General features: G+C 41.6%; 2 protein-coding genes across 5 annotated transcripts; one reads left to right on the top strand and one right to left on the bottom strand.

The window, feature by feature from the left end:
• Positions 1–3,153: 3,153 nt before the first annotated feature.
• On the bottom strand, positions 3,154–10,909 carry MIS12 (MIS12 kinetochore complex component). Of its 2 annotated transcripts, none has more exons than XM_023731128.1 (2): positions 10,672–10,909; positions 3,154–5,080 (listed from the first exon to the last, which is right to left on the bottom strand). In XM_023731128.1, the coding sequence occupies exon 2, from the start codon at positions 5,046–5,048 to the stop codon at positions 4,428–4,430; it is 621 nt and encodes a 206-aa protein (XP_023586896.1). In that variant the 5' UTR covers positions 5,049–5,080; positions 10,672–10,909; the 3' UTR covers positions 3,154–4,427. The 2 variants fall into 2 exon arrangements, with proteins under 2 accessions (XP_023586896.1, XP_023586897.1); XM_023731129.1 differs by lacking the exon at positions 10,672–10,909 and adding an exon at positions 9,735–10,393.
• Positions 10,910–11,153: 244 nt separating this feature from the next.
• DERL2 (derlin 2) lies at positions 11,154–23,022 on the top strand. 3 transcript variants are annotated; one of them, XM_004376106.2, is made up of 7 exons: positions 11,154–11,270; positions 12,142–12,207; positions 14,720–14,793; positions 16,435–16,528; positions 17,262–17,457; positions 17,724–17,814; positions 22,506–23,022. In XM_004376106.2, exons 1-7 carry the CDS (start codon positions 11,178–11,180, stop codon positions 22,609–22,611), a joined length of 720 nt encoding a protein of 239 aa, XP_004376163.1. In that variant the 5' UTR covers positions 11,154–11,177; the 3' UTR covers positions 22,612–23,022. The 3 variants fall into 3 exon arrangements, with proteins under 3 accessions (XP_004376163.1, XP_012410974.1, XP_023586894.1); XM_023731126.1 differs by lacking the exon at positions 11,154–11,270 and adding an exon at positions 11,297–11,365; XM_012555520.2 differs by lacking the exons at positions 14,720–14,793; positions 16,435–16,528; positions 17,262–17,457; positions 22,506–23,022 and having other exon boundaries at positions 17,724–17,789.
• Positions 23,023–23,608: the final 586 nt, after the last annotated feature.

Below are 23,608 nucleotides of genomic sequence, written 5' to 3'. Positions count from 1 at the left end.
TATTAAGAAAATGTTCTGCATCCTACTTTGGTGAGTGGCGTCTGGGGTCTTAAAAGCTTGCAAGCAGCCATCTAAGATGCATCAATTAGTCCCAACCACTTGGAGTAAAGGAGAATGAAGAACACCAAAGACAAAAGGAAAGTATTAGCCCAAGAGACAGAATGGGCCACATAAACCAGAGACTTCATCAGCCTGAGACCAGAACTAGATGGTACCCGGCTACCACTAATCAATGTCCTGACAGGGAACACAACAGAGGGTCCCTGATGGAGCAGTAGAACGATGGGATGCAGAACTCAAATTCCAGTAAGAAGACCAGACTTAATGGTCTGACTGAGACTGGAGGTGCCCCGGAAAGCATTGCCCCTGGACTCTCTATCACCCCAGAACTAAAACAATTTCTGAGGCCAACTCTTCAGACAGGGATTAGACTGGACTGTGGGACATAAAGTAACACTTGTGAAGAATGTGCCTCTTAGTCAAGTAGATACAGGAGACCAAAGGGGCAGCTTCTGTCCAGAGGTGAGATGGGAAGGCAGAGAGAGTTAGGAGCTGGTTGAATGTTCATGGGGAATCAGGGGCAGAGGGGAGGAGTGTGCTGTCGCAGAATAGGGTGAGTGGTTGGGGTCTCATAACCATGTATGTAAAAAAAGAAAAAAAAAATTCTGTATGGGAGACTAACTTGAAATGTAAACTTCATTTAATTACAACAATAAAAAAAAAAGAACTGGTATTATTAATTCGTCTTTAAATGCTAGGTAGACTTCAACAGTGATGCCATCTGGTCCTAGGTTTTTCTTTGTGGAAGTTTTTTTTTTTTTAAATTACTAATTCAATCTCTTTGTTATAAAACTTAAAAACTCATAGCGACCCTATAAGACAGAGTAGAACTGCCTCATAGGGTTTCCAAGGCTGTAACTCTTTACGGAAGCAGATGGCCACATCTTTCTCCTGTGGAGTGGCTGGTAGGTTCAAATCATCAGCCTTTCAGTTAGCAGCTGAGTGCTTAACCACTGCACCACCAGGGCTCCCTTATTTGTTATAACCCAAAACCAAACTTGTTGCGATTAAGTCCATTCCGACTCATAGCAACCCTATAGGACAGAGTAGAACTGCCCCACAGGGTTCCCAAGGAGCGGCTGGTAGATTGAAACTGCCAACCTTTTGTTTAGCAGCCAAACTCTTAACCACTGCACCACCAGGGCTCCTTATTTGTTATACCAAAAACCTATTGCCATCGAGTTGATTCCAACTCATAGTGATCCTATAGGACAGAGCAGAACTGCCCCATAGGGTTTCCAAGGAGCAGCTGGTGGATTCAAATTCCTGATCTGTTGGTTAGCAGCCAAGCTCTTAACCACTGCACCACCAGGGCTTTTTTGTTATAACCCATTGCCATTGAGTCCAACTCATAGCAACAGTATAGGACAGGGTAGAACTGCCCCATAGTTTCCAAGAAGCGGCTGGTGGATTCGAACTGCTGGCCTTTTGATTAGCAGCCACGCTCTTAACCACTACACCTCCAGGGCTCCTTATTTGTTATAGACCTATTCAATTTATTTCTTCTTGAGTCAGTTACAGTAATTTGTATTTTTCTGGGAGTTTGTCCATTTCATCTAAGTTATCTAATTTGTGGGAATATATTTGTTCATCGTATTTCCTTCTAATTCTTATTTTTGTAAAGTTGGTAATAATGCCTCATCTTTATTAATACCATACCAAACCACCTCCCTGATTGGCTACCTGTCATGCAGCAGCAAGATAATGGGAAAAGAGTCTACTTGAGGGTAGAGTGGAGAAGAGGCATGATTCGAAAGTAAACAGGTAAATACTGGGGCAGGTTTGAGGGTAGACATCTAGGGAAACTGAAGGTTGACATTACAAAGTGATAGAAACTAGCGTAGAGAAGTTAGGATTAAGAAATTGGGTGATATAGATGCTAGATGGGGGATGGGGCAAGGAAGCAGAGTGGGTAACCAGTTATTATCCTTATTCCTGAATTTTTGAGTTGAGAATTTAATTATTAGAGGGCAATGGAGCTAAGTAGATTACTCTGTTGCTGCAGACACCACCATGACAAATAGTAACAATAGTAATGTCCAACAGTTATTCTGAACACTTACGTGAAAGCGCCCCTGAGTTCTAAACACTGTGGATTTCACCCTCCTATCCAAAGAAGCCCCGGTGGCATGGTGGTTAAGTGCTTGGCTGCTAACTGAAAAGTCAGTGGTTCGAACACACCAGCTGCTCCACAGGAAAAAGATGTGGCAGTCTGCTTCTGTAAAGATTACAGCCTTGGAAACCCTATGGGGCAGCTCTGCTCCGTCCTATAGTGTTGCTATGAGTCGGGATCGACTTGATAGCAATGGGTTTTTGTTTTATCTAGGTTCATGTTCATATTTTAACTGTATTCAGACAAACAGTATTACTGCATGTATAATGAGGCCAACCAGCCCTCAACTGTTGTTTCCTTAACAAATAGCCTACATGCTTAAGAATATTTAATATTCTGATTTCACTAGATGTATTAGTTTCTTATTGTCACCACAAACATGGTGGCTTAGAACAACATAAACGTATGCTCTCACAGTTCTGGAGGCCAGAAATCTGAAATCAAGGTGTTGGTAGGGCTGCACTTCCTCTGGAAGCTCTAGGGGAGAAGCCATTCTCTGCCTCTTCCAGCTTCTGGCGGTTGCTGGCGTTCTTTGGCCTTGTGGCTGCCTCACTCCCCCTCTGCCTCCATGGTCACACTGCCTCCTTCTCTTCTTTCTCAAATCTCCTTCTTCCTTTCTCTTATAAAGACACTTGTCTTTAGTTTTAGGGCCCACCCACATATCCAGGATGATCTCCTCATCTCAAGATCCTTAACTTAATTACATCTGCAAAGACTTTCTCCAAATACGGTAACATTAAAAGGTTCCAGGAACTAGGACATAGACATATCTTTTTGGGTACCACTATTCAACCGATAAGGAGCCCTGGTGGCACAACGGCTAAGTGCTTGGCTGCTAACCAAAAGGTTGGGAGGAAGACCTGGCAATCTGCTTCCATAAAGATTACAGCCAAGAAAACCCTATTGGACAGTTCTACCCTGTCGCATGGGGTCACTAAGAGTCAGAATCGACTCCATGGTACCCAAGAACAACACCACCATTCAATCCATTACACTAGGAGATTCTGAATAAGCTACAAACATGAAAATAATAGAAAAATTTAATTTGGGTGAAAAGTCACACTGAGGAAAGATACCATGACATTTATAGACAGAAGAAAAGCAAAAACCAAAGCTTTTGAAATATATGTATTTAATGGACAGGATTGGGAAAAAGGCTGCTTGATAACATACTTATTCTAGGTAAACAGAGGCTTTCTAAACCCATTTACTTGCACACATTAATTCCCTAAGTTACCCCTTTCTCTACATAAGAAGAAATTCCAAATCCTGTTCCTTTAGGAAGACATGGAGGGCAAGCAATAGCTTAAGAGCAACTATTGCCATTTTCCCCCTTTTTTTGGATGATCTAACATTCTTCATGGATTATAATTACAAAAAGAAATATTAGGCTCCATTGAATTTAAGCACAAGACTCAGCTAAAATTTCCCACTGATGGGGAATAAGAGAATGAATAAAATTACAATTTGAATAAATAAGTTAGTTAAATATTAGCTACAGGGCAATTCCAAAATCAACTGAAGAAAAAAAAATTGGTATAATTACCTAGTAGTCAGTATAAACTTCGCTACTAGGTATATTCTGTGCCTCCTTCTTCTGTTCCAGTGGGATCTGCTTCTTTATTGTCCAAGGTCTATTCCTGGGGTCCAAGATAGTAAACTGCTTAACATCACCAAGGCCTGCTTTGGAAATGAAAACAACTTCTTTCTTCTTTACCAAAGATCAATGTTGCCTCTTCTGCTACTTGCTTCTTTCAACCAGCTATCAATCTCGCCACGTAAGAAAAGCTACTGGACAAGAGCAAGCACTCTAACTACAATGGCTGTCGCATAGAGTAACGGCTGGCTAATAAAGGAATCACCCGTTAGGCCATTTCCTCATTTGCTCTCACCCAGACAATAAGCCAAAAAGATCAAGGTCACAAAGGACTCATGACCAAGGTACAATTTTACAAATACCTGAGACTAGCCAGGGAATAACTTCTTTAATCATGCTCCCAAATGAGTCATTATTGAATCAAGAATCCCTTCCCATCTATTAAAGGCCTCTAAGGAACAGATTCTTCAAGGACTAGTTTAGGGTAGTACACAGATACTTCAGGAGAGCAGACCAAAAAAGAGGAAGACGTGGAATACAGGAAAGATTGAACAAAGAAAATCCGCTAAAATATATGGTTCACTAGAATAAGAATGGTCATTGGTATAAGTCCCTTACCATTCTACTGACAGGTTCTTTCTTTTTACCATTTAAAAATTAAGACGTTTTCAGTCTCTCACCTTCCTTTTCTATATTGTCTCTAATGTTTTGTAGTTTCCTGGAGTTCTGGACCAGGGACACCAAACTCTCCCTAAAATCACTAATCCCATGATCCCTGCCAACATTTGTAAGCTCATCAAACAAAGTCAATGTCTGTTTGAGTTTGGCCTGAACAATTTTTTGCTCTTCTAGTTCTGCAAGAAGGGCCTGCTTAGCACATAATTCAGTCTTATACTTCCTCTGTAACTGTTCGATTTCTTTTTGAAGAAGCTGGAATTCTTCCTCACTATAAGAATGCGTCTCCTGGGATTTATCTTCAGGAAGCAAAATGTTTGGAGGAATACGCAAAATCAACTGCAAAAACAGCTGTTCCATTTTGCCAAAAAGGTTATCAAAACGTCCTTTCATGAAGCTAAGAAACTTCTCTGTGCATTTACGAATCTGGACTGGGCTAATATCACAGTCTGAGATGCTGTCCAACTTCTTCAGAATAACCTGTTCAACAGCCTGCATCACTTCAAATAGGTAGTCTTGAAATGCAATGTAGATCCTAAGCATGCAAGTTTGTGGTGTGAAGCCAAAGAATTGGGCCTCATACGTCATTGGATCGACAGACATCTTGGCTTCTTTACTAGGAGGCTGTGAAAAATCTGCAAATGTGAAAAGCAAAATCATCGTCAGAATAAAAAATCATCTGAGGAAAGAAACAAACCACAACATTACACATATTAAAAAACAAGCAAGCAAATAAACAAAAAATAAGGGGTTGTGGTTCCTAATACCCAACGCCACTTCTGGCCTTACTTATCCACAATAGGATATAAACCCTTGCCTCTCTGAAGCGTTTCATCTGTATCTCCCTCTCCTCACTGTTCATTTTCCTTTTTTCTCATTTACTGAGGACTCTGACACATGCCTCAGTCCTCTGAAATCTGTTAACATTCTAGACAATTCTGATGTCTAAACAGATGACCTAACCAATGCCCTAGAGACTTTCAGTTTCTTGAGTTTCAATGACCTTCATCTCTACTATTTTATCCATCTGGCTCTTGATATTTGACATTTGTAACTTCCTTCCCCAACTGCTCCTAACTTTTCTGACCACAACTTCTTATGCTATTCTTCCAACTCTTTTCACAATACTCACATTCTACCTTAATCTTCAAGACTTCCAGCCCTCTGATCCTCTATTTCTTGATCTCGGTCTCCCCCACTTCACTTGCTTCCCTAACCATTTTCAGTACCACAATCCATCACACTTCAACTACTCCCTTGCCAATGTCCTCAACTCCCTTGCCCTTCCAACCCAATCAACTGGAAAAAGTCCCAACTAGAAGCTGAGTAAGCCCCTTGCTGGAACCCTGGTGGTGCAGTGGTTAAGCACTGGGCTGCTAACCAAAAGGTTGGCAGTTCAAATCCACCAGCTGCTCCCTAGAAACCCTATGGGGCAGTTCCACTATCAGTTGGTTTGGATTTAAGCCTCTTGTCAGCTTTACAACCACAACATACTTTTTCAAGGGTGTGGGCATGTCCCTTTCAAATGTAAACATTTAGGAAAACAGCACTATTTCTTTGTGGAGTTTAACCTGGGCATCTTTCTCTGAGCTGTCATAGACATAAGAGAAGTTTTATTATTCTTCAAATAAAGGCAATTAGCTAAAACAAATATCTACCTTAATTACCAGATGAATTTAGGAGGAATTTTATGGAAGAATTTTCTCTTCTTATGGAAGAGAAGATGCCACTAACCTTGAGTAATTCTGTATGTAATGGCTATAAACAGATTGTCCTACTTGGTTGTATAAACATTCCTTTGTGTCTTTGTAATCTCATCCAGATCACCCACAATGCATTTAATCTGGACATGCTTATTCAAAGGAGCCCTGGTAGCACAATGGTTAGGCACTCAGCTGCTAACTGAAAGGTCTGTGGTTCAAATCCACCAGCAGCTCCATGAGAGAAAAGACCTGGCGATCTGCTCCAGCAAACCTTACAGGCAGTTCTACTGTCGAATAGGTTCGCTATGAGTCAGAACTGACTCAACAGCACACAACAATGAGCTTCTTCAATAATAAAACTGCTTTCTTTTCCACGTTTTATGGAGAGAATTCCCTGGATTGGCAAGATTTTTCTTTCCCCAATGCCCTTAGGATAAAGTTCAAACTCCTTCAATGTAGCTTAGAAGGGCCTTCACAATCTAGTCCTTACTAACCACATTCTGCCCTCCTCTTTAAGGACCTCATATGTATATAACTGAGTCGATAATACTTCCTATTTCATGGTACTCTATTCCTTCTCTATTTTATTACACCTTTCATCTCCCGTTCCAGTAGGAATCTAGTTTTAAAGTATGCCTTTTCAATTCATCTTTACATATGTATTCTTGAAAAATAGTGTTGTACACGTTTACATTTTCCTTTATATTATGTTTGTGATCATTTCATGTTATTATACTTAAGTCTACTTCAGAGATGCATAACTAGGGTATGGAGCCCTGGTGTCGCAGTGGTTAAGAGCTACGGCTGTGAACCAAAAAGGTCGGCAGTTGGAATCTACCAGCTGCTCCCTGGAAACTTTATGGGGCAGTTCTACTCTGTCCCATAGGGTTTCTATGAGTCAGAATAAACTTGACGGCAAAGGGTTTGTTTTTGTTTTTTTTTTTTTTTGGTTTAACTAGGGTATGGCAGGTGTTGCACCTGCTCTGTGCGTGCCACTGAGCAGTTTCTATTAGTATCTACGAAAAATGGCACCTATGGCAAGCACTGAAATTGCTCTCCTGTCCAAACATCTGACACCCTTCTTTTAGATAACCTTGCCATAAGATCAGCTCAAAAACACAAGTCAAGCTTGTTAATCTTTTAATCAACACATCACCACGCTTGAGGAAGGACACTGGGCCATACCAGGTTAACAGAAACTGCTCAGTGGCTCCACGCATCCAGGGCTGGTACAATACCCTAGATATGCCACTGTCATTGCTGTAATTGAAGTCTTCCATCAATTTGATCATATGCATATACCACACTTGTGACAGACACCTAAATTGCTTTCAGCACCCTGCTATCAGAAATAATGTTGTAATAAATACCCTACGTTTCCTTATGGACTTGAAGGTATTTAGACAGGCAAGTAACTGCTGGGTCATAGCTTACTCATACATAATTTCACTAAATATTGCAAAATGCTCTCAGAAGTCTAGGTTGGTTTAAACTCCCACTTGTAGTACATAAGAATTTCTTTCTCTGGTGAGTAATGGACCACAACCACCATGGCCTCCCCCGGACTCAGTCCCTCAGTCCAGTACAACTAGACGGTGCCTGGCTACCACCACTGACTGCTCTGACAGGGATCACAACAGAGGGTCCCGGACAGAGCTGGAGAAAAATGCAGAACAAAATTATAACTCACAAAAAAAGACCAGACTTACTGACCTGACAGGGACTGGAGAAACCCCGAGAGTATGACCCCTGTACACCCTTTTAGCTCGGTAATGAAGTCACTCCCAAAGGTTCACCGTTCAGCCAAAGATTAAATAGCCCCATAAAACAAAACAAGACTAATGGGGCTAAAAGCCCAGAGACAAGGACTAGAAAGCAGTAGGCGGCAGGAAAGCTGGTACTAGGGAACACAAGGTCGAGAAGGGAGAGTGTTGACATGTTGTGGGGTTATTCACCAATGTCATAAAACAATATGTGTACTGTTTAAATGAGAAACTACTTGTTCTGTAAACCTTCATCTAAAGTACAATAAGAAAAAAAAAAGAATTTCTCATATTTTAGCCAATACTTGATATTATTCAACATTCTGATTTCTGCCAACCTGAAAGATATAATACTGTTTTCCATTGTTGTTTTTTGAAAATCAAAACCATCTAGCCCCACATAGCTGGGACACCAAGGACTGAAACTACATACACTCCCTCCAACATACATAAAACTGACCGTTCATAATAACATGATTTTAACTATTCCATTGTCTTCATTAGCATGACTTTACTATTCTAGGAAACTTTTGACCAGGCAAATGGCTTGACTGTTCACTGAAAACTCTCCAAAGAAGGATCAACTCTTCAATGGAAAGCATCAACAATTTCCACCCTAAGACTCTCTGAAACCCTTGACTCAAAAATCCTCCCCTCACTGTTCCTACCAATCCTGAACTGTTACATGTGAACCCTAAAACCAGCTGCCATCAAGCTGACTCAGACTCATGGGTGTCAAGAGTAGAACTGTGCTCCACAGGGTCTTGAATGGCTGATTTTTAGAAGCAGATCACCAGGCCTTTCTTCTGAGGCACATGAGTGGACTCCAACTTTCAACCTTTCCATTAGCAGTTGAGTGCCTTAACGTTTGCACCACCCAGGGACTCCCTGTCCAATCCTAATCAACACCCTGCACTGAAAGACCCACCTTAAACCAAAGTTCGAATTCTCAATAAATTCCCACCTTGCCTTTCTCCCCTCTGACACATTCACTGCCAAAGCTCTGTCAAGAACAAAGTAGAACTGCCTCATAGGGTTTCCAAAGAGCGTCTGGTGGATTCGAACTGCTGACCTTTTGGTTAGCAGCCATAGCTCTTAACCACTAACTACACCACCAGGGTAAATTCAGCATTTTTATCAACAAGTTCTGAGGTGATATGTGGGGAGCAGGCAAAGACATTTTAACATGCATTTTGTCTGATTACCAGTAGAGCACCACTTCATACATTTTAGCTCTTTTGTTTCTATTTCTGTGAATTATCCATTTATATACTTTTTAAAACCACTCTTTCCAGTCTTTTATTTGGTTCCTTCCTTATATACTACCAGACTTGACCTCACTCCTCTGTTCAAAAAGATTCTTTAGTTAAGGCTTCCTTACAGCCCATCAATTAAAGTATGATGTTCTTAACCTTGCCAGCCATGACCTGGCTACTCTTTGCTCCAATTAAAGAGTGTTATGGATTGAATTGTGTCCCCTCCCCCCAAATTTATGTTGAAATCCTAACCCCTATAGCTGTGGACAAGGAGCACTGCTGAAGCAGTGGTTAAAGCACTCGGCTGCTAACCAAAAGGTTGTTGGTTGGAACCCACCAGCTGGAGAAAGATGCAGCAGTCTGCTTCAGTAAAGATTTACAGCCTTGGAAACCCTACGGGGCAGTTCTACTCTGTCCTATAGGGTCGCTCTGAATTGCAATTGACTCAACGGCAATTTTTTTTTTTTTTTAATGTTTTATACCTGTGGGTGTAATCCCGTTTGGAAATAGGGTTTTCTTTGTTATGTTAAGCAGGCCTTATCAGTGTAGGTGTGTCCTAAAACTTACCACTTCCGATATAAAGAGCAGCATACAGAGATAAGCAGGCACAAACTGAGGAAAACACCAGCACGTATGAGGATAGTCAAGGAACCAGGAACTCCTGGGCAACAGAAGCTGAAACAGATTTTCCCCTAGAGTGGATAGAGTGAGAGAGAGCCTCCTCCTAAAGCTGGTGCTCTGAATTCAGACCTCTAGCCTCCTAAACTATAAGAAAACTTCTGTCCCTTAAAGCCACTCTCTTGTGGTATTTGTTAGAGCAGCACTAGCAAACTAAGACACAAAGCTATTTTCTTTTCCTATGCTATCTTTTCCTCGAGGGATGCCTTGGCCAAATATCCTCTAATGGTAAGTTTAAATACACTTCCCTGATGCCCACTCCCTCCTCTGAATTATCATCAGGACCTCTCTTACGGCACTGAGAGACCAAGTTCTACTTTACAATATTATTATTCGCGGACCTGCCTTATCTTCCCTGCTAGGTTTAGCGTCCTGAGCGCAGGATGAGTCCGGTTTAATCAATACTTGCACCGTATCCGGGACAGCTCAGGGAGTTTCCAAAAAAAACCCAAACCCTTTGCCCTCGAGTCGATTCCGACTCATAGCGACCCTATAGGGCAGAGTAGAACTGCCCCCATAGGGTTCCAAGGAGGGGCTGGTGGATTCGAACTCTTTTTGGTTAACCGTAACTTTTAACCACTGCGCCACGAGGGCTCCAAGAGGCACCAGAAAACATGAGGCGGGACCAGAAACCTCAAATAAGAATTGTTTCCGGCCGACCGGCAGGCTCCCGACCAGCACTGCGACCCCGCTGCATGCCGGGACCTTCAGGGCGGACGCCCTCCGTCGGGCCGCCGAGGCTCTAATAGTTCCCTCCATCGCCTCTGCCACGGTGCCTAATCCAGTTCCATCCTTTCCCGCTCCTCCTCAGAGAAAAGGCACCTACCAAAGCGATCATGCAGTGATGAATTCGACCAAACAGCGGTTTCCCGCCACCTCCTTCAAACCACTGTTGGCTACCAAAGACAGGCGGCGCGGCAAGGCGCCGGAAAACTCCGACTGATACTTGCCCCAGCGAACGAAAGCAAAGGCGGGTTTCCACTGCGCTCCTGATTGGCTGGCTGTCCGTTCGGAAGTGGGGCCCCTACATTAGCGATGAAAGGGGGCCAGGCGGGAAAGTTAGCTGTGGCCGGCCGGGATTGGTGAAGGGAACCGGACGTTGGTGGGTGGAGAAGCAAGGCTGGGGACGGGAGAGATGCAACTCGTGATTGGTAGGTGTGCTTTCCTTAGGTATCTAGCGATTGGTGGCTGGCTGGCTGCGCAGCGCCGATTGGCCAGCATATAGGGTCCCTAAAAAGGGACGCCTCCCTGCCCCCGTCCCCTCTTTGATACCGCCCGGCGGCTTGGGGAGACTGGCGGAAGGGGAAGTGGGGGCAGGCGGTGGTGGGGAAGATGGCGTACCAGAGTCTCCGGCTGGAGTACCTGCAGATCCCACCGGTCAGCCGCGCTTACACCACCGCCTGCGTCCTTACCACCGCCGCTGTGGTGAGCAGTTGCAGCACCAGCTTCTCGTTACTCCCAGCTCGATGTGTCTGGGTCCCAACGAAGCTGGGATTTGGGCCTCGGGGAGGCCCAGAGGGGTGGGTCTCATGGGTGGATGGAAGCGTACAGGGCTCTCTCTGGTGTTTGGGGTGGTCCGGAGAGTGCTGATTGCAGAGAGGGGAGCGTGACTTCTTGACAGGTGGGATGGGTGGGGTCAGGACTGCACGCCAGTTTCTGAGAGATGAGGCCAGATAGCGGATCGGGGGTGCAGGAGCCGCCCACCCAGGAAATTTGTCCGAGAACGCTGGGCGATGGCCAGGTGGTACCATGCTAATTGAGAGAAGAAGGTCCGCTTTGTGAAGCAAGTTAATATTGAGAATAGAAAGCTGGGGATTGTCGAGAGTGAAAGATCCTGAAATAAGGTCTGCGGATATAGGGGTTGACTAGGGGCACCCAGCGCTGACGGCGGCAGTGTCTTGAGTCTCGGTTCTTTCATCATACAAGAGTGAGTGCATACTGTTTTACACAGCTGTTTCTGGTGATGCCCACGTGATAGGTACGTTCGTTGCAGCTGCTCTTACTCGCCCTATATCAAAGTTGTCACCGCCTGCCTGCCATACCTTTGTGTCAACCTCAACTATTGAAACATAAAACAAACTTTTATTTTGTGTTAGGTATTGAGAATAGAAAGAATTGTACCAATTCTAGAGAATTCTTTACCATCTTCTTCCTCTGGCCTAAGAAGAAGGTCTTAACGGAATTCAGTCTACGTGGCTGAAAGTTGGAAATTGCTAGGCTTACTAATCTTTCCTTGTAAATCTTGAGATGTTGCTTCTTTATTGATTTGCTTTAAGAAACCCCTTTTCTATTTCAGCAGTTGGAATTGATCACACCTTTTCAGTTGTACTTCAATCCTGAATTAATCTTTAAACATTTTCAAGTAAGTGGTCCATCACAATCATGATATTGTTTTAGTTTTCTAATTTTTTTCTTTTTTTTACTTTTTCGTAGCAAATCTTGCCATACACTGTCTCAGAAAATAATCCAGTGGGAACCTTTGGATTAGAAATCTTATCGTGTGTCTGTGGGGGTGGTATAAAACAATGGTCTGCAGCTTCCTTGGGCTCCAGAATCACCTAGGGAACTTTTAAAAGATTCTCAATCTCCTTATGTACAAGTCAGAATCACCAAGGGTGGGAATTAAGAATCTGTATGGTTTTGATGTGTCCATTTCCCGTGTTTGGGAATCATTGGTTTGGAGTTAGTGCTGTAGTTTGAAAGTGACCAGCCGCCCAGAGAGAGTCTCACAGAATGTCCCCTCACTGCCTAGGCACACTCACCACCTTGGTGGTATCACCATGTCCAGTTCAGAAGTTTAGTTCTGTTAGTGCTTTTGAATTGATCCAACCTCCAGGGATTGGCTCATGCTAATGAAACTCCAAAAAACTAACTTCTAAAAGAGCATGCCAGTTTATTAGATTACAGTGGAAGACAGTAATCCCACAAAATGGTAATCTTTCCAGTGATGAGAATGCTAAAAGGTGTATTTTCCTGTTCCAGGATGATTATACAGGCTATGGGTGGGGCAGGGGCAAGACCAAAAAGCTAGTAATTCTGCCTTTAGAGATGCTGCTCCCTCTGTTTCAAATGTGTTTTATTCGCTTTTTACCCATTTTACTTGCCTTTCAAGACTCAGCTTTCGTGTAGCCTTTGATTCATCCTCCTCTGTGTCCGTAGGGTATCTGTGAATCATTTTAGAGCATCTCTCACCCTCTTCTTGCACTTATTTGTATGCTTTTCTCCTCTCCATGATAAGGGCTCTCAAATCCTGGATGCAGTTACTATGTAGAACTGAATTGTGCCCACTTTAATAGTTAATAATTCTGCAGGACATAATGATGTGTAAAGCAGTCATGTGGCTTCATGTCACCACCTTCTTCCTTTGATACTCACATAGTCTTTTTCTGGGAGCTGTAACTCCATCCAAGCATTGCTTCCTCGTGGCTTGCTTGGCTTGTCTTTGCCTGGGGTTAAACCCTTGATGACCCCTTGTATCTGTATTTGGAGTTGGAAGTTCTAGGTTTGAGTTCAGAGTCTGGCACCTACAAGTCATTTTAAAGTTATCTGAGTCTCTTTAGTTTCCTCATCAGTAAAATAGGAATGGTAGTACTAGCGTGTTTGTCTCACAGGATCATTATCACATGAAACAGTAGACTGTGTTAAAACATTTTAAAATGTTTAGTGTTTTACTGTTGTGAGTAGTTATTATCATTGTGGGTATGGGTGGGTTGGGTAGGGAAGGGTGTGTCAGGACTTTCAGTGTGAAAACACCCAAGCCTGTTGATATCCTGTCGGTTCCAACCTACAGTGACCATAGAGGACAGGGTAGAACTGCCCCATAGAGTTTCCAAGGAGTGGCTGATGGATTTGAACTGCTGACCTTTTGGTTAACGGCCGAAACACTTAACTTCTGTGCCACCAGGGCTCCACATGAAAACTAGTGTCCTTATATTAGGCTGTAATTATTAGAACAATAGTTTTTTCTTTTTAGGAAGTTGGCTGTTTGTTCAGACTAGAACTTCAGTATTTACCTTAAAATTACCCTTTTTTCTGGATGTGTCTGACTATCTGGTAGAAACATTTCTTGGCAATTTACATTAGATCCCTGCAGTTTTTCTCTGTATTTCAAGGCTGTTCATTAGACTGTAATACTACACGTCTGAAAGCATTATTTGCTATTCAGCATATTAAAGCTGGTCTTCCCAGCAAACTTTTTCCATGTTTTGGCTGACCATATGGTATGGTTTTATTGTTTTGTTTTTTGAAGACAACTACAATTTTAAATTCTCTGTCCTATTTTCCTTATAAATTTCAAGGTCCAAATTACATCTTTCAGACTTTCAACTAGAATCAGCACAAAAATCCTGGTCGGATAGTGTGTCCCAGTTTTTGGTTCATGTCTTAGTTTCTTAGTGCTGCTCTAACAAAAATACCACAAGTGGATGGCTTTAACAAACAAAAATTTATGTTCTCAGTTTAGGAGGCTAGAAGTCTGAATTCAGGGCTCTGGCTCTAGGGGAAGGCTTTCTTGTCTCCTTTCAGCTTCTGTTCCTTGGTGAGCTTCATGTGGCATCTGTCTTCCTTGCCTCTGCGCCTAATCTGCTCTTTATATCTCAAAAGTATGGTTTAAGACATACCCTATACTGATATGGACTCATTAACATAACATAGAAAACACTCTTCCTAGATGGGATTACGTTCACAAGCTTATAGGGGTTAGGATTTACAACATTTAGGAGGACACAGTTCAATTCTTAGCAGTTCAAAACCATAGTATCACCATATTTTATATAGCCTTTCAACAATCGTAGTCATAGTATGTCTCTTCTGTCTTAATATGGAAAAGTTTCCGGGTAATAATATTTAATCTGTCTTTTGATTTTTTTTAACAGATATGGCGATTAATCACCAATTTCTTATTTTTTGGGCCAGTTGGATTCAATTTTTTATTTAACATGATTTTTCTGTATCCTTTACTAAGTGAAGTCCGTGTTACAACTTTGGGTTTACTTTGGAAATAACGATATTAAGTTAAAACTATTAATCCTGTTACTTATTTTGCTACTATCTTAGCTGTAATGTCTTCTGGGTAATAGTATACAGAGTAGTTGGTCAGACAGTAATGTTTTGAGGGTGTATGTAGGTCACCGTTTGTTCAGATGGAAACCCTGGTGGCGTAGTGGTTAAGAGCTAGGCTGTTAACCAAAAGCCCAGCAGTTTGAATCCACCAGGTGCTCCCTGAAAACTCTATGGGGACAGTTCTACTCTGTCCCATAGGGTTGCTATGAGTCGGAATTGACTCAATGGCAGCGGGTTTGGGTGTTTTTTTTGGTTCAAATGGGAGGTATTTAACCAAAAAAAAGAATATCATTTCTGCCCTTAGGTAGCTTACAAATCTGGTCAAGGAAAGGAAGAAGTGATTAATAATAAAATAACACCTGTAGGTACAAAGCAATAAAATACAATCTGATTACAGGCAGTCCCCGGTTACAAACAAGATCCATTCCTAAGTGTGTCTTTAAGTTGAATTTCTAGGTAAGTCGGAATAGGTGCATACGCTTCTTATTTAGCTTTACTTCACTGCAAGAAAAAGCTTGAAGCCTTTTCAATGATTTAAAAGCTGTACGTGCAATAAGTAAAGGTGATCGTGATGAAGAATTTGTTTCGAGTAGGGGTTGGTTCAGTTGTTTCAAAGTGAGGGCAAATTTACATAACATTTAAAGGCAAGTACAAGTTGTCCATAAGTTAAGGCGGATGTTCATAACCTGGGAACTTCCTGTACAATGATAATTCAGTTAGCAGAGCTTTGGCATGGGGCTGGGAGAGGGTTCCTGAGGGATGGGGAACTTGGATCTCCTTGGATGTTGGTTGTTGGTTCTATTGGCTGAAAAGACAGTACCATATTGTCTGCTTGGCTTACCATGTTTGGATTTGTCAAAAGGGAGAGCTGTGCTCTGGTCACATGGGAATTGGGCCAGTGAGCAGGGCACTCCTTCATCCCCTCCTTCTGGATTCAGAGAGCTGGGGACTTACAGCTTAACTCATCTGCAGTAGACAGAGAGAGAGTCCTGTAGGGCTGAAGGAATTCCTGCCCTGAGATGGATTCCCGTGTTTCCTATATGGTATTTCATTCTGGTATGTTTCTAATAATTAAGATTTTTTTAATCGTAATACATCTTTATTGAGTGACGTGTAGAAACAGTTAACCTACCTGGCCTGGAAAAGTAGTTTCTCACACAAGGCTTCTTAATGGGGATTTCTTCAAAATTAGATTGTGGAAAAAGCAAGGACAGTGAAGATTAGGGTGTGCCTGAGCGTGGGAAAGAGAATACAAATTTGAAAATGTTTAACAGGTGACTGGAAGCATATTTATGCAGCATCTGGATTAATTCCCCAACCAGGGACAGTTTTTGGAAAATATGGTACTGCTCTTGACCTTGCCTAAAATGCCTGGTAAAGAAGAGTAACCATAGTACCACTCAAGCATTCTTACAGAAATGAAGGCTCGACTTCTTATAATGTGGAGTACAAGTGTACTTAAGTGATACATTAAGTTTTGCTTTCTTCATATTTGTGTGTTTAACATTTTCTTAACTTGGAAACGAAGATACCGTTACTGTCGAATGCTAGAAGAAGGCTCTTTCCGAGGTCGGACAGCAGACTTTGTATTTATGTTCCTTTTTGGTGGATTCTTAATGACTGTATCCTTCAAAAGATAGAACAAATACAGAAAAATGTTAAAGAATACCCTCTGTCTTCCTAAAGTTTCATCTGTCTCCTATAATTCACTAGATATTTTGAACAAACACAGATAAAAGTAGGCTTCCAGATTTTAGCTTCAGGGTACTACTGTTGATTTTGCAGCATGCTTTACGTGACAACTTCTTCTAAGCTTGGAGGTTGGACAGGATGTTTTTCTACTGTGAACCAGTCATAGGAACCTTTAATTCAGGTGGGTTACTATTAAGCATCTTAGTTAAAGCATTGTTGATGGATGTACTTCACTTTTAAACTAAGTTGGTAAAATATTTATTTGGTAACCATCAAAACTAATAAATCATTTTTAAAAAATTGATTTGTATAACAGACTTGGACATAGTCCTGTCTGACAAGATGGTTTTGCCCCAGCTGGCTTTATTTACTTCTGTAAAAGTACTAGTAGTAAGTGAGCTTTAATGTTTAACTATTGGCCAAAGAATTAACACGTTTTCCAGAGAGGCCAGAACTTCACAGCCAAGGCAGATTATTAGTTTGAGGTAGCTACAGCCCAGATGATTTGGCTAAGCAGGTTTTTGCCCGATTGCACGCTAGGTAATTAATTTTATTCCTTTGATTTCAGTTCAAACTTTCTTTAGAACAAAATCTCTAGTTCTTTTTCCCAGTGTTCCCTATTAAACTTTTAATGTTGATATTTTCCTTAATGCCACCTGCTAGCTTTTTGGATTGTTTGTGAGCTTAGTTTTCCTGGGTCAGGCCTTTACAATAATGCTTGTCTACGTGTGGAGCCGAAGGAACCCGTACGTCCGCATGAACTTCTTCGGCCTTCTCAACTTCCAGGCCCCATTTCTGCCCTGGGTGCTCATGGGCTTTTCCTTGTTGTTGGGGAACTCAATCATTGTGGACCTTTTGGGTAAGAGTCTTACCACTACTTTTCCTATTATTTTATTTTTACATTTATTTTGTCACTATTTTTCATGTTTATCCTGTTTGGCCTTCATGTATAGCTATTGTAGGATTATTTGACAGCCATGTGCTAAAAGACTACAATATTAGTTCTTTAATTTTTTGGTCATTATTCTGATACTCAGCTTAAATATAAGAAACTTATGTCAGTAGGTCCACCTGTAATCCAAATTTTAACCTTCTCTCTTGTCCTTTATTTCTGGTTGACTCTAGGTATTGCAGTTGGACACATATATTTTTTCTTGGAAGACGTATTTCCCAATCAACCTGGTGGAATAAGAATTCTGAAAACACCGTCTGTTTTGTGAGTATTTAATGCTAGGTTACATGTTCCTTGCAGACAAACCAGGACAGCATCCGTGGTCCGTTTTCTCGGGAGTCCCATAGCTCTTGGCACACGGAAATCAGTTCAGTAAATATTTGCAGATTAGCAATGGGCTGCAGCTGAGGAGCCCTTGGACTGGGTAGGAGCAGACAGTGGTTGTAGCTGGAGTGAGGGTAACAGGCTCAGGGTGTCATGGGGGTGATTTGGTAATTGTTGTCCTGGATGACCACTAGAACCTCCTGTCCCCAGGAGGAGCTTGATGGTTTCATGAGAGCTGCTGTCCAAGTTGAGAGAGCTGAGATGGCAGAATGGTGATGAGAGGAGCATTACTAGTGGTGGAACTCCTGGCCTTCTAAGCAAGTGGTAGAAAGAAGCAGTGAAGGAGAGTGGAAATAGCTTTGGACTAGAAACCAGGTGTAGCTCCTCCGTCCACCCGCCAAGAGATTTTAAGCAAGTCCTTTCTCCTTTATTGCACTTCAGTTTTCTGTGGTAGGGCTTTGATTTCTCAGACCCCTGTCTACTCCAGAATTTTGTGTCCTTAGGAAATAAATGCATCAAAAAGGGCTCCTTTAATGAATAAAAAGTGAGCTTTTAATTATAAAATGTTGTAGAATAGTTACCACCACTCGTCTGTCAGTTTGTCATACTGTGGTGGCTTGTGTGTTACTATGATGCTGGAAGCTATACGGCTGGTATTTCAAATACCAGCAGGGTCTCCCATGGTGGACAGGTTTCAGCGGAGCTTCCAGACTAACACAGACTAGGAAGAAGGACCTGATGGTCTACTTCTAAAAAAAAAATTGGCCAGTGAAAACCTTATGAATAACAGCAGAGCACTGTCTGATAAATAGTTCAAGAAGATGAGCCCCTCTGCAACAATGCACTCAAGCATAGCAATGATAGTGAGGATTGCACAGGACCGGGCAGTGTTTCATTCTGTTGTACATAAGGTCGCTGTGAATCAGAACTGACTCGATGGCATCAAACAACAGCAAACGGCAGAATAGTTAACAAAAAAGACAAAAATAACATCATCCACAATCCCCTCTCTTAGATATAACATTGGTTACCATTGTTAACGTTTTGCTATGTATTCTTCAATCTCTTACTATCTATGTGCTTTTTTAAAATGTTATTTTATACCTTTTTAACTTAATATGTCATAATCATTTTTCCATCATAAATTTCCTACAAAATTGTACCAGCTCCTGATATTCCATGGTATGGATATAGCATAATTTCATTAATCCCCTACTGGTGGATATTGACATTAGTTTTTGCTTTTCTCTTATATAATTGGAGTGGTAAACATCCTTGTAGCTAAATCTGTGCACGCATCTGTGATTATTCTGAAAGGATAAATTCTAAGAAGTGGAATTGTTATTTGGTTGATTGCCAAATCGCCTGCTAGCACGAATATGCAAGTTTACCTCTCCTTCAACCATGTTTTAAGTGTCCATTTCCCCACATCCTCGTCAGACCCGGGAGGTATTTTATTTAACCTCTGCCAGTTTGTTAGTTGTTAGATGGTATCTTGTTGTTTTTTATGAAAAGGTGTACGCACACAAAGAAACAATCTTTGATGGTTATGAGGGAGGAGATAGGAGTGGGGAAGGGAAATCACTAACTAGATAGTAGGCAAGTATTAACTTTGGTGAAGGGAAAGACAGCACACCCTGACTAAGGAAAAGTCATAGAAGCTTCTTAGACATACCCAGACACTTTGAGGGACTGAGTTAGTGGGTCTGAGGGCTGAGGACCATGGTCTTGGGGGACATCTAGGTCAATTGGCATAACAGTTCATAAAGAAAATGTTCTATATCCTACTTTTGACTGGAGTCTTAAAAGCTTGTGAGCAGCCATCTAAGATACATCTGCCGGTCCCATCCTGTCCAGAGCTAAAGAAAATGAAGAAAACCAAAGACACAAGGAAAATATTAGTCCAAAGGACTACCCCACCAGCCTGAGCCCAGAAGAACTAGATGGTGCCTGGCTACTGCCACTGATGGTTCTGACAGGGATCACAATAGAGGGTCCCAGACGGAGCGGGAGAGAAATCTAGAACAAAATTCAAATTCACAAAAAAAGACCAGACTTACTGGTCTGACAGAGGCTAGAGGAAACCCCTGAGACTATGCCCCCAGACATCCTGCTAACTCAGAACTGAAGCTACTCCCAAAGTCCACCTTTCAGCCAAAGATTAGAGAGGCCTGTAAAACAATAACACGTGAGGAATGTGCTTCTTGGTTCCATCAAGTATACGAGACCAAATGGGCAATACCACGTGTATCCGTACTTTTAGATCTCTGTGTCATAAAAGACATGAGTCTCTATACAGATACTCCCGTTTCTAGAACAACCCCTCGTGGTTTATTCTAGTTTTTTTCCTTTCTATATTTTTCCTCCAATATTTGGTTATGAGCAATTTCAAACTAAACAAGAAAAGTGGAAAAAATTGTACAGTGAACACATTACCTACCACATAGCTTCTAACATTTTTTACTATTCGCATTTTTACTATTCTTGCTGTTTGCTATGTTTTTCCATCTTTCCATTTCAGTACAGTTACTTTTCTATTAAACATTTCAGCATGCTTATGCTCACCTACAGTATTTATCTATATACAGCAAAGTGCACAAATTTGAAATGTGCAATTTAATGAGTTTTCATAAATGCATATATCTATGTAACCTAAACACCTATCAAGATAAAATTACTATCACCCAAGAAAGTTCCCTAATTTCCTTTCCCTGTCAATCCTTGCCCCAACAAGCAATCACTATTCTAAGTTTCTTCCTCCGTAGATTTGTTTTGCATGTTCTACAACTTAATGAATAGAATCATACAGTATGTACTGTTTTCTATAAGGTTTCTTTCACTCAGCATAATGTTTTTGGAATTCATCCACATTGTTGCGTGTATCAGTAATTAGTTCCTTTTATTACTGAGTAGTATTCCATTGTATGACTGTTGACAAATCCTTTTCCATATTTCTGTGTTCTCAGTGACAGTAAGAAACCTGGCACCTATTATCATTAGTATATTTACTTATTTAATTACCCCTTCCCCTCATATGTAACCAGTCTCCCATCACTGCCACCTCCTCCCCCATGTGGATGCCTTGTTCACCTGGCTCAGCCTCAGTGCCCCATACCAGGTTGCCCTCCTCTGGAGATTTCTCTGACACCACAGCCCTGGCTAGGCCACCTCCACATGTGGATGTCCCAATTGGGCTCTGACTTCCTGTGCCAGGCTGGCCCCTGCCCCATCCTGCTCAGGCTCTGACATTCTGCTCTGGGCCACCATTGCCTCGCTCCCCTGAATGGACATCTACCTTGTTCTGCCCCACCTAATGGCTTTAGGAGTGAAGTGTTTGGGAAGGGGTCTCAGTTGTTATATGCTGTCTTAGTTTCTTCTTGCTGCTATAACAGAAATACCACAAGTGGATGGCTTTAAAGAACAGAAATTTGTTTTCTTACAGCTCTAGAGCCTAAAAGTCCAAATCAGGGTCTCAGCCATGTTAATCCCTTCCTTGTTGGTAGCCCTGGGTGTTCCTTGGTGATACTTACATGGCTTCTGCCTTCCCCCAGGTGTGCTTGTGTGTGTCTCTTTATACAGCTCAAAAGTGATCATGTTTAGGATCTACTCTACACTGGTAGGACCCCATTACATTAAATTGACTGCATTACATTAAATTGCATTTTGGGAGGCAATTACATTGCATTAATTAGATTACACCTCAGGGATAGGGGTTAGGGTTTAATCCATAACATGCTTTCCTTTGATTGTGAAAGCGAACGTTTTCATATTTATTGGCCTTTTGGATTTTGTATTTAAATTGCCTCTCATACCCTTTGCCCATTTTTCTATGGATGTATTTATTTCGAGTGCAAATAAAGGAAGCTGTTTTAATTGTACTTCTTTAGTGAAATTTTGAATTACTATATAATAGTATTTTAAAAGTCATTTGGATATTTACTATCCCTTTTTATACTCTATAGGACCCTGGTGGCACAGTGGTTAAAGTGTTTGGCTGCTAACCAGATGGTCGGCGGTTCAAACTCACCAGCCGCTCCACGGGAGAAAGATGTGGCAGTCTGCTTCTGTAAAGATCTACAGCCTTGGGAACCCTATGAAGCAGTTCTACTCTGTCCTATAGGGTCACTATCAGTTGGAATTGACTTGACAGCAGTGGGTTTGGTTTGGTTTGGTTTTTGGTTTTATACTCTATAGTATACCCTGTTAATTTTTTAAATTAAAAAAGGTATTGGTTATGGGAAGGTATTCATGATACATTAAGTGAAAATCAGGCTGTAAAACAAGTAGTGTGATCTAACTTGTAAAATTATGTATCTAAAAGTTCTGAAAGAATAATGAAAACATCAACAGTGACTATCTCTGGGGATTTAGGATGTTTTGCTTATATGTGTTTCCTATCTTATCTACAATTAACATGTATTGCTTTTGTAGTAAAAATTGGTAAAAGAGGTAAAAGTTGATGCAAATGTTAAGTAGTTATGCATGCCTTCAAAATATGGTAGCTGTATAATTGATAAGCAGATGTAATGTTTGTCCATTGGTGGAGACCACATGCGATCTGAACTAACCTTGCAATATTTAGGACCCGAGATGACTCTGTGACTAAATCATATCTGTCACCTGTCTTTTAGGAAGGCTATTTTTGATACACCAGATGAAGACCCAAATTACAATCCACTACCTGAAGATCGGCCGGGAGGCTTCGCCTGGGGTGAGGGCCAGCGCCTTGGAGGTTAAATAAAGCAGCAGTGCCAATAATGATACCCAGCTGGGAAAGACTCGAGTGAAACACCCATTGGGATTCTTTTACCCTTTGTGTTGCAAAAGTGTGGACACTTTTGACAGCTTTACAGATTTTAATTCCAGAAGCACTTTATGAAATGGTACACTGATTAATCCAGAAGACATTTCCAGCGGTTTGCCAGTGGTTCCTCACTACACTGGTACTGAAAGCATAATCTCTTGGAGCCAAAAAACTGGAGAAACAAATATTCTGCCACCTCTCGCTAACAAGTACATGACTACTTGAGTTCTGTGGCATAAGGCAGGGTTTTTCTTCCTCCTCTTCTTTGATAGATGAGGCCGTGGTGTAAATGGAAGTTTCAGAGAGGACAAAATAAAACTGAATTCCATCTCTCTCTCACTGTATTAAAGCTTTTGTGTGTGATCTTTTAAATTATGACAGTGTCTTCTAGCTCTCCTGCCTAGGTCTGAGCTCAGAGCAGTTTATGTGGCTGCTCTCCTGGGTCTTCACAGCTTTCAACTGGATTTCATTTCAAGAAGATTGGAAATACGTGGCTCGCTGCCTGTCCGCACATGAGGACTGTTATTGCTGTGGTTGTATACACATCTTACGAATTTAGGATGCTAACTTCAGTAGGAAGAGGATTTATTTCTGTTGTCCAGATAGTTCTCAGTCTGGGTTTTGCAAAACTTTAAGATGTCAGACAATGTAGAAAGAAGGGGGGAGGGGGGCATGGTTCTTGTAACAGCAGGATTTCAGCTATAGGCAAAAAGCTAATGTGGCGCCTTATTTACTCTGCTTACATTACTTTATTAAGAAATATCCAGGGAAAGACTGGTCCTGGCTACATTTTTGGAAAACTTCAGAAAGATCTTCCGACCTGGAAAACCAGTTAAAATGTTGGCTTTGGAGCCAGATGAACAGGTTGGTACCTGTTAGGCAGGGACAAGTTCCCCCCGGGTCTTTGGCTGGTTACCGTTGATCATTTGC

The sequence above is a fragment of the Trichechus manatus genome, unplaced genomic scaffold (assembly GCF_000243295.1).
Source record: "Trichechus manatus latirostris isolate Lorelei unplaced genomic scaffold, TriManLat1.0 scaffold00040, whole genome shotgun sequence".
In the NCBI taxonomy this organism is placed as follows: domain Eukaryota; kingdom Metazoa; phylum Chordata; class Mammalia; order Sirenia; family Trichechidae; genus Trichechus; species Trichechus manatus.
The sequence above is the reverse complement of the archived record's forward strand: the minus strand, read 5'-3'. Positions and strand labels throughout refer to the sequence as shown.

Coding starts and splice junctions, on each gene's coding strand:
- MIS12 (XM_023731128.1), bottom strand. CDS start 5,048: ATGTCTGTCGATCCAATGACGTATGAGGCCCAATTCTTTGGCTTCACA.
- DERL2 (XM_004376106.2), top strand. CDS start 11,178: ATGGCGTACCAGAGTCTCCGGCTGGAGTACCTGCAGATCCCACCGGTC. Junction 12,208..14,719: donor TAATCTTTAAACATTTTCAA/GTAAGTGGTCCA, acceptor TTTTTTTAACAG/ATATGGCGATTAATCACCAA. Junction 16,529..17,261: donor TTGGTGGATTCTTAATGACT/GTATCCTTCAAA, acceptor GCCACCTGCTAG/CTTTTTGGATTGTTTGTGAG.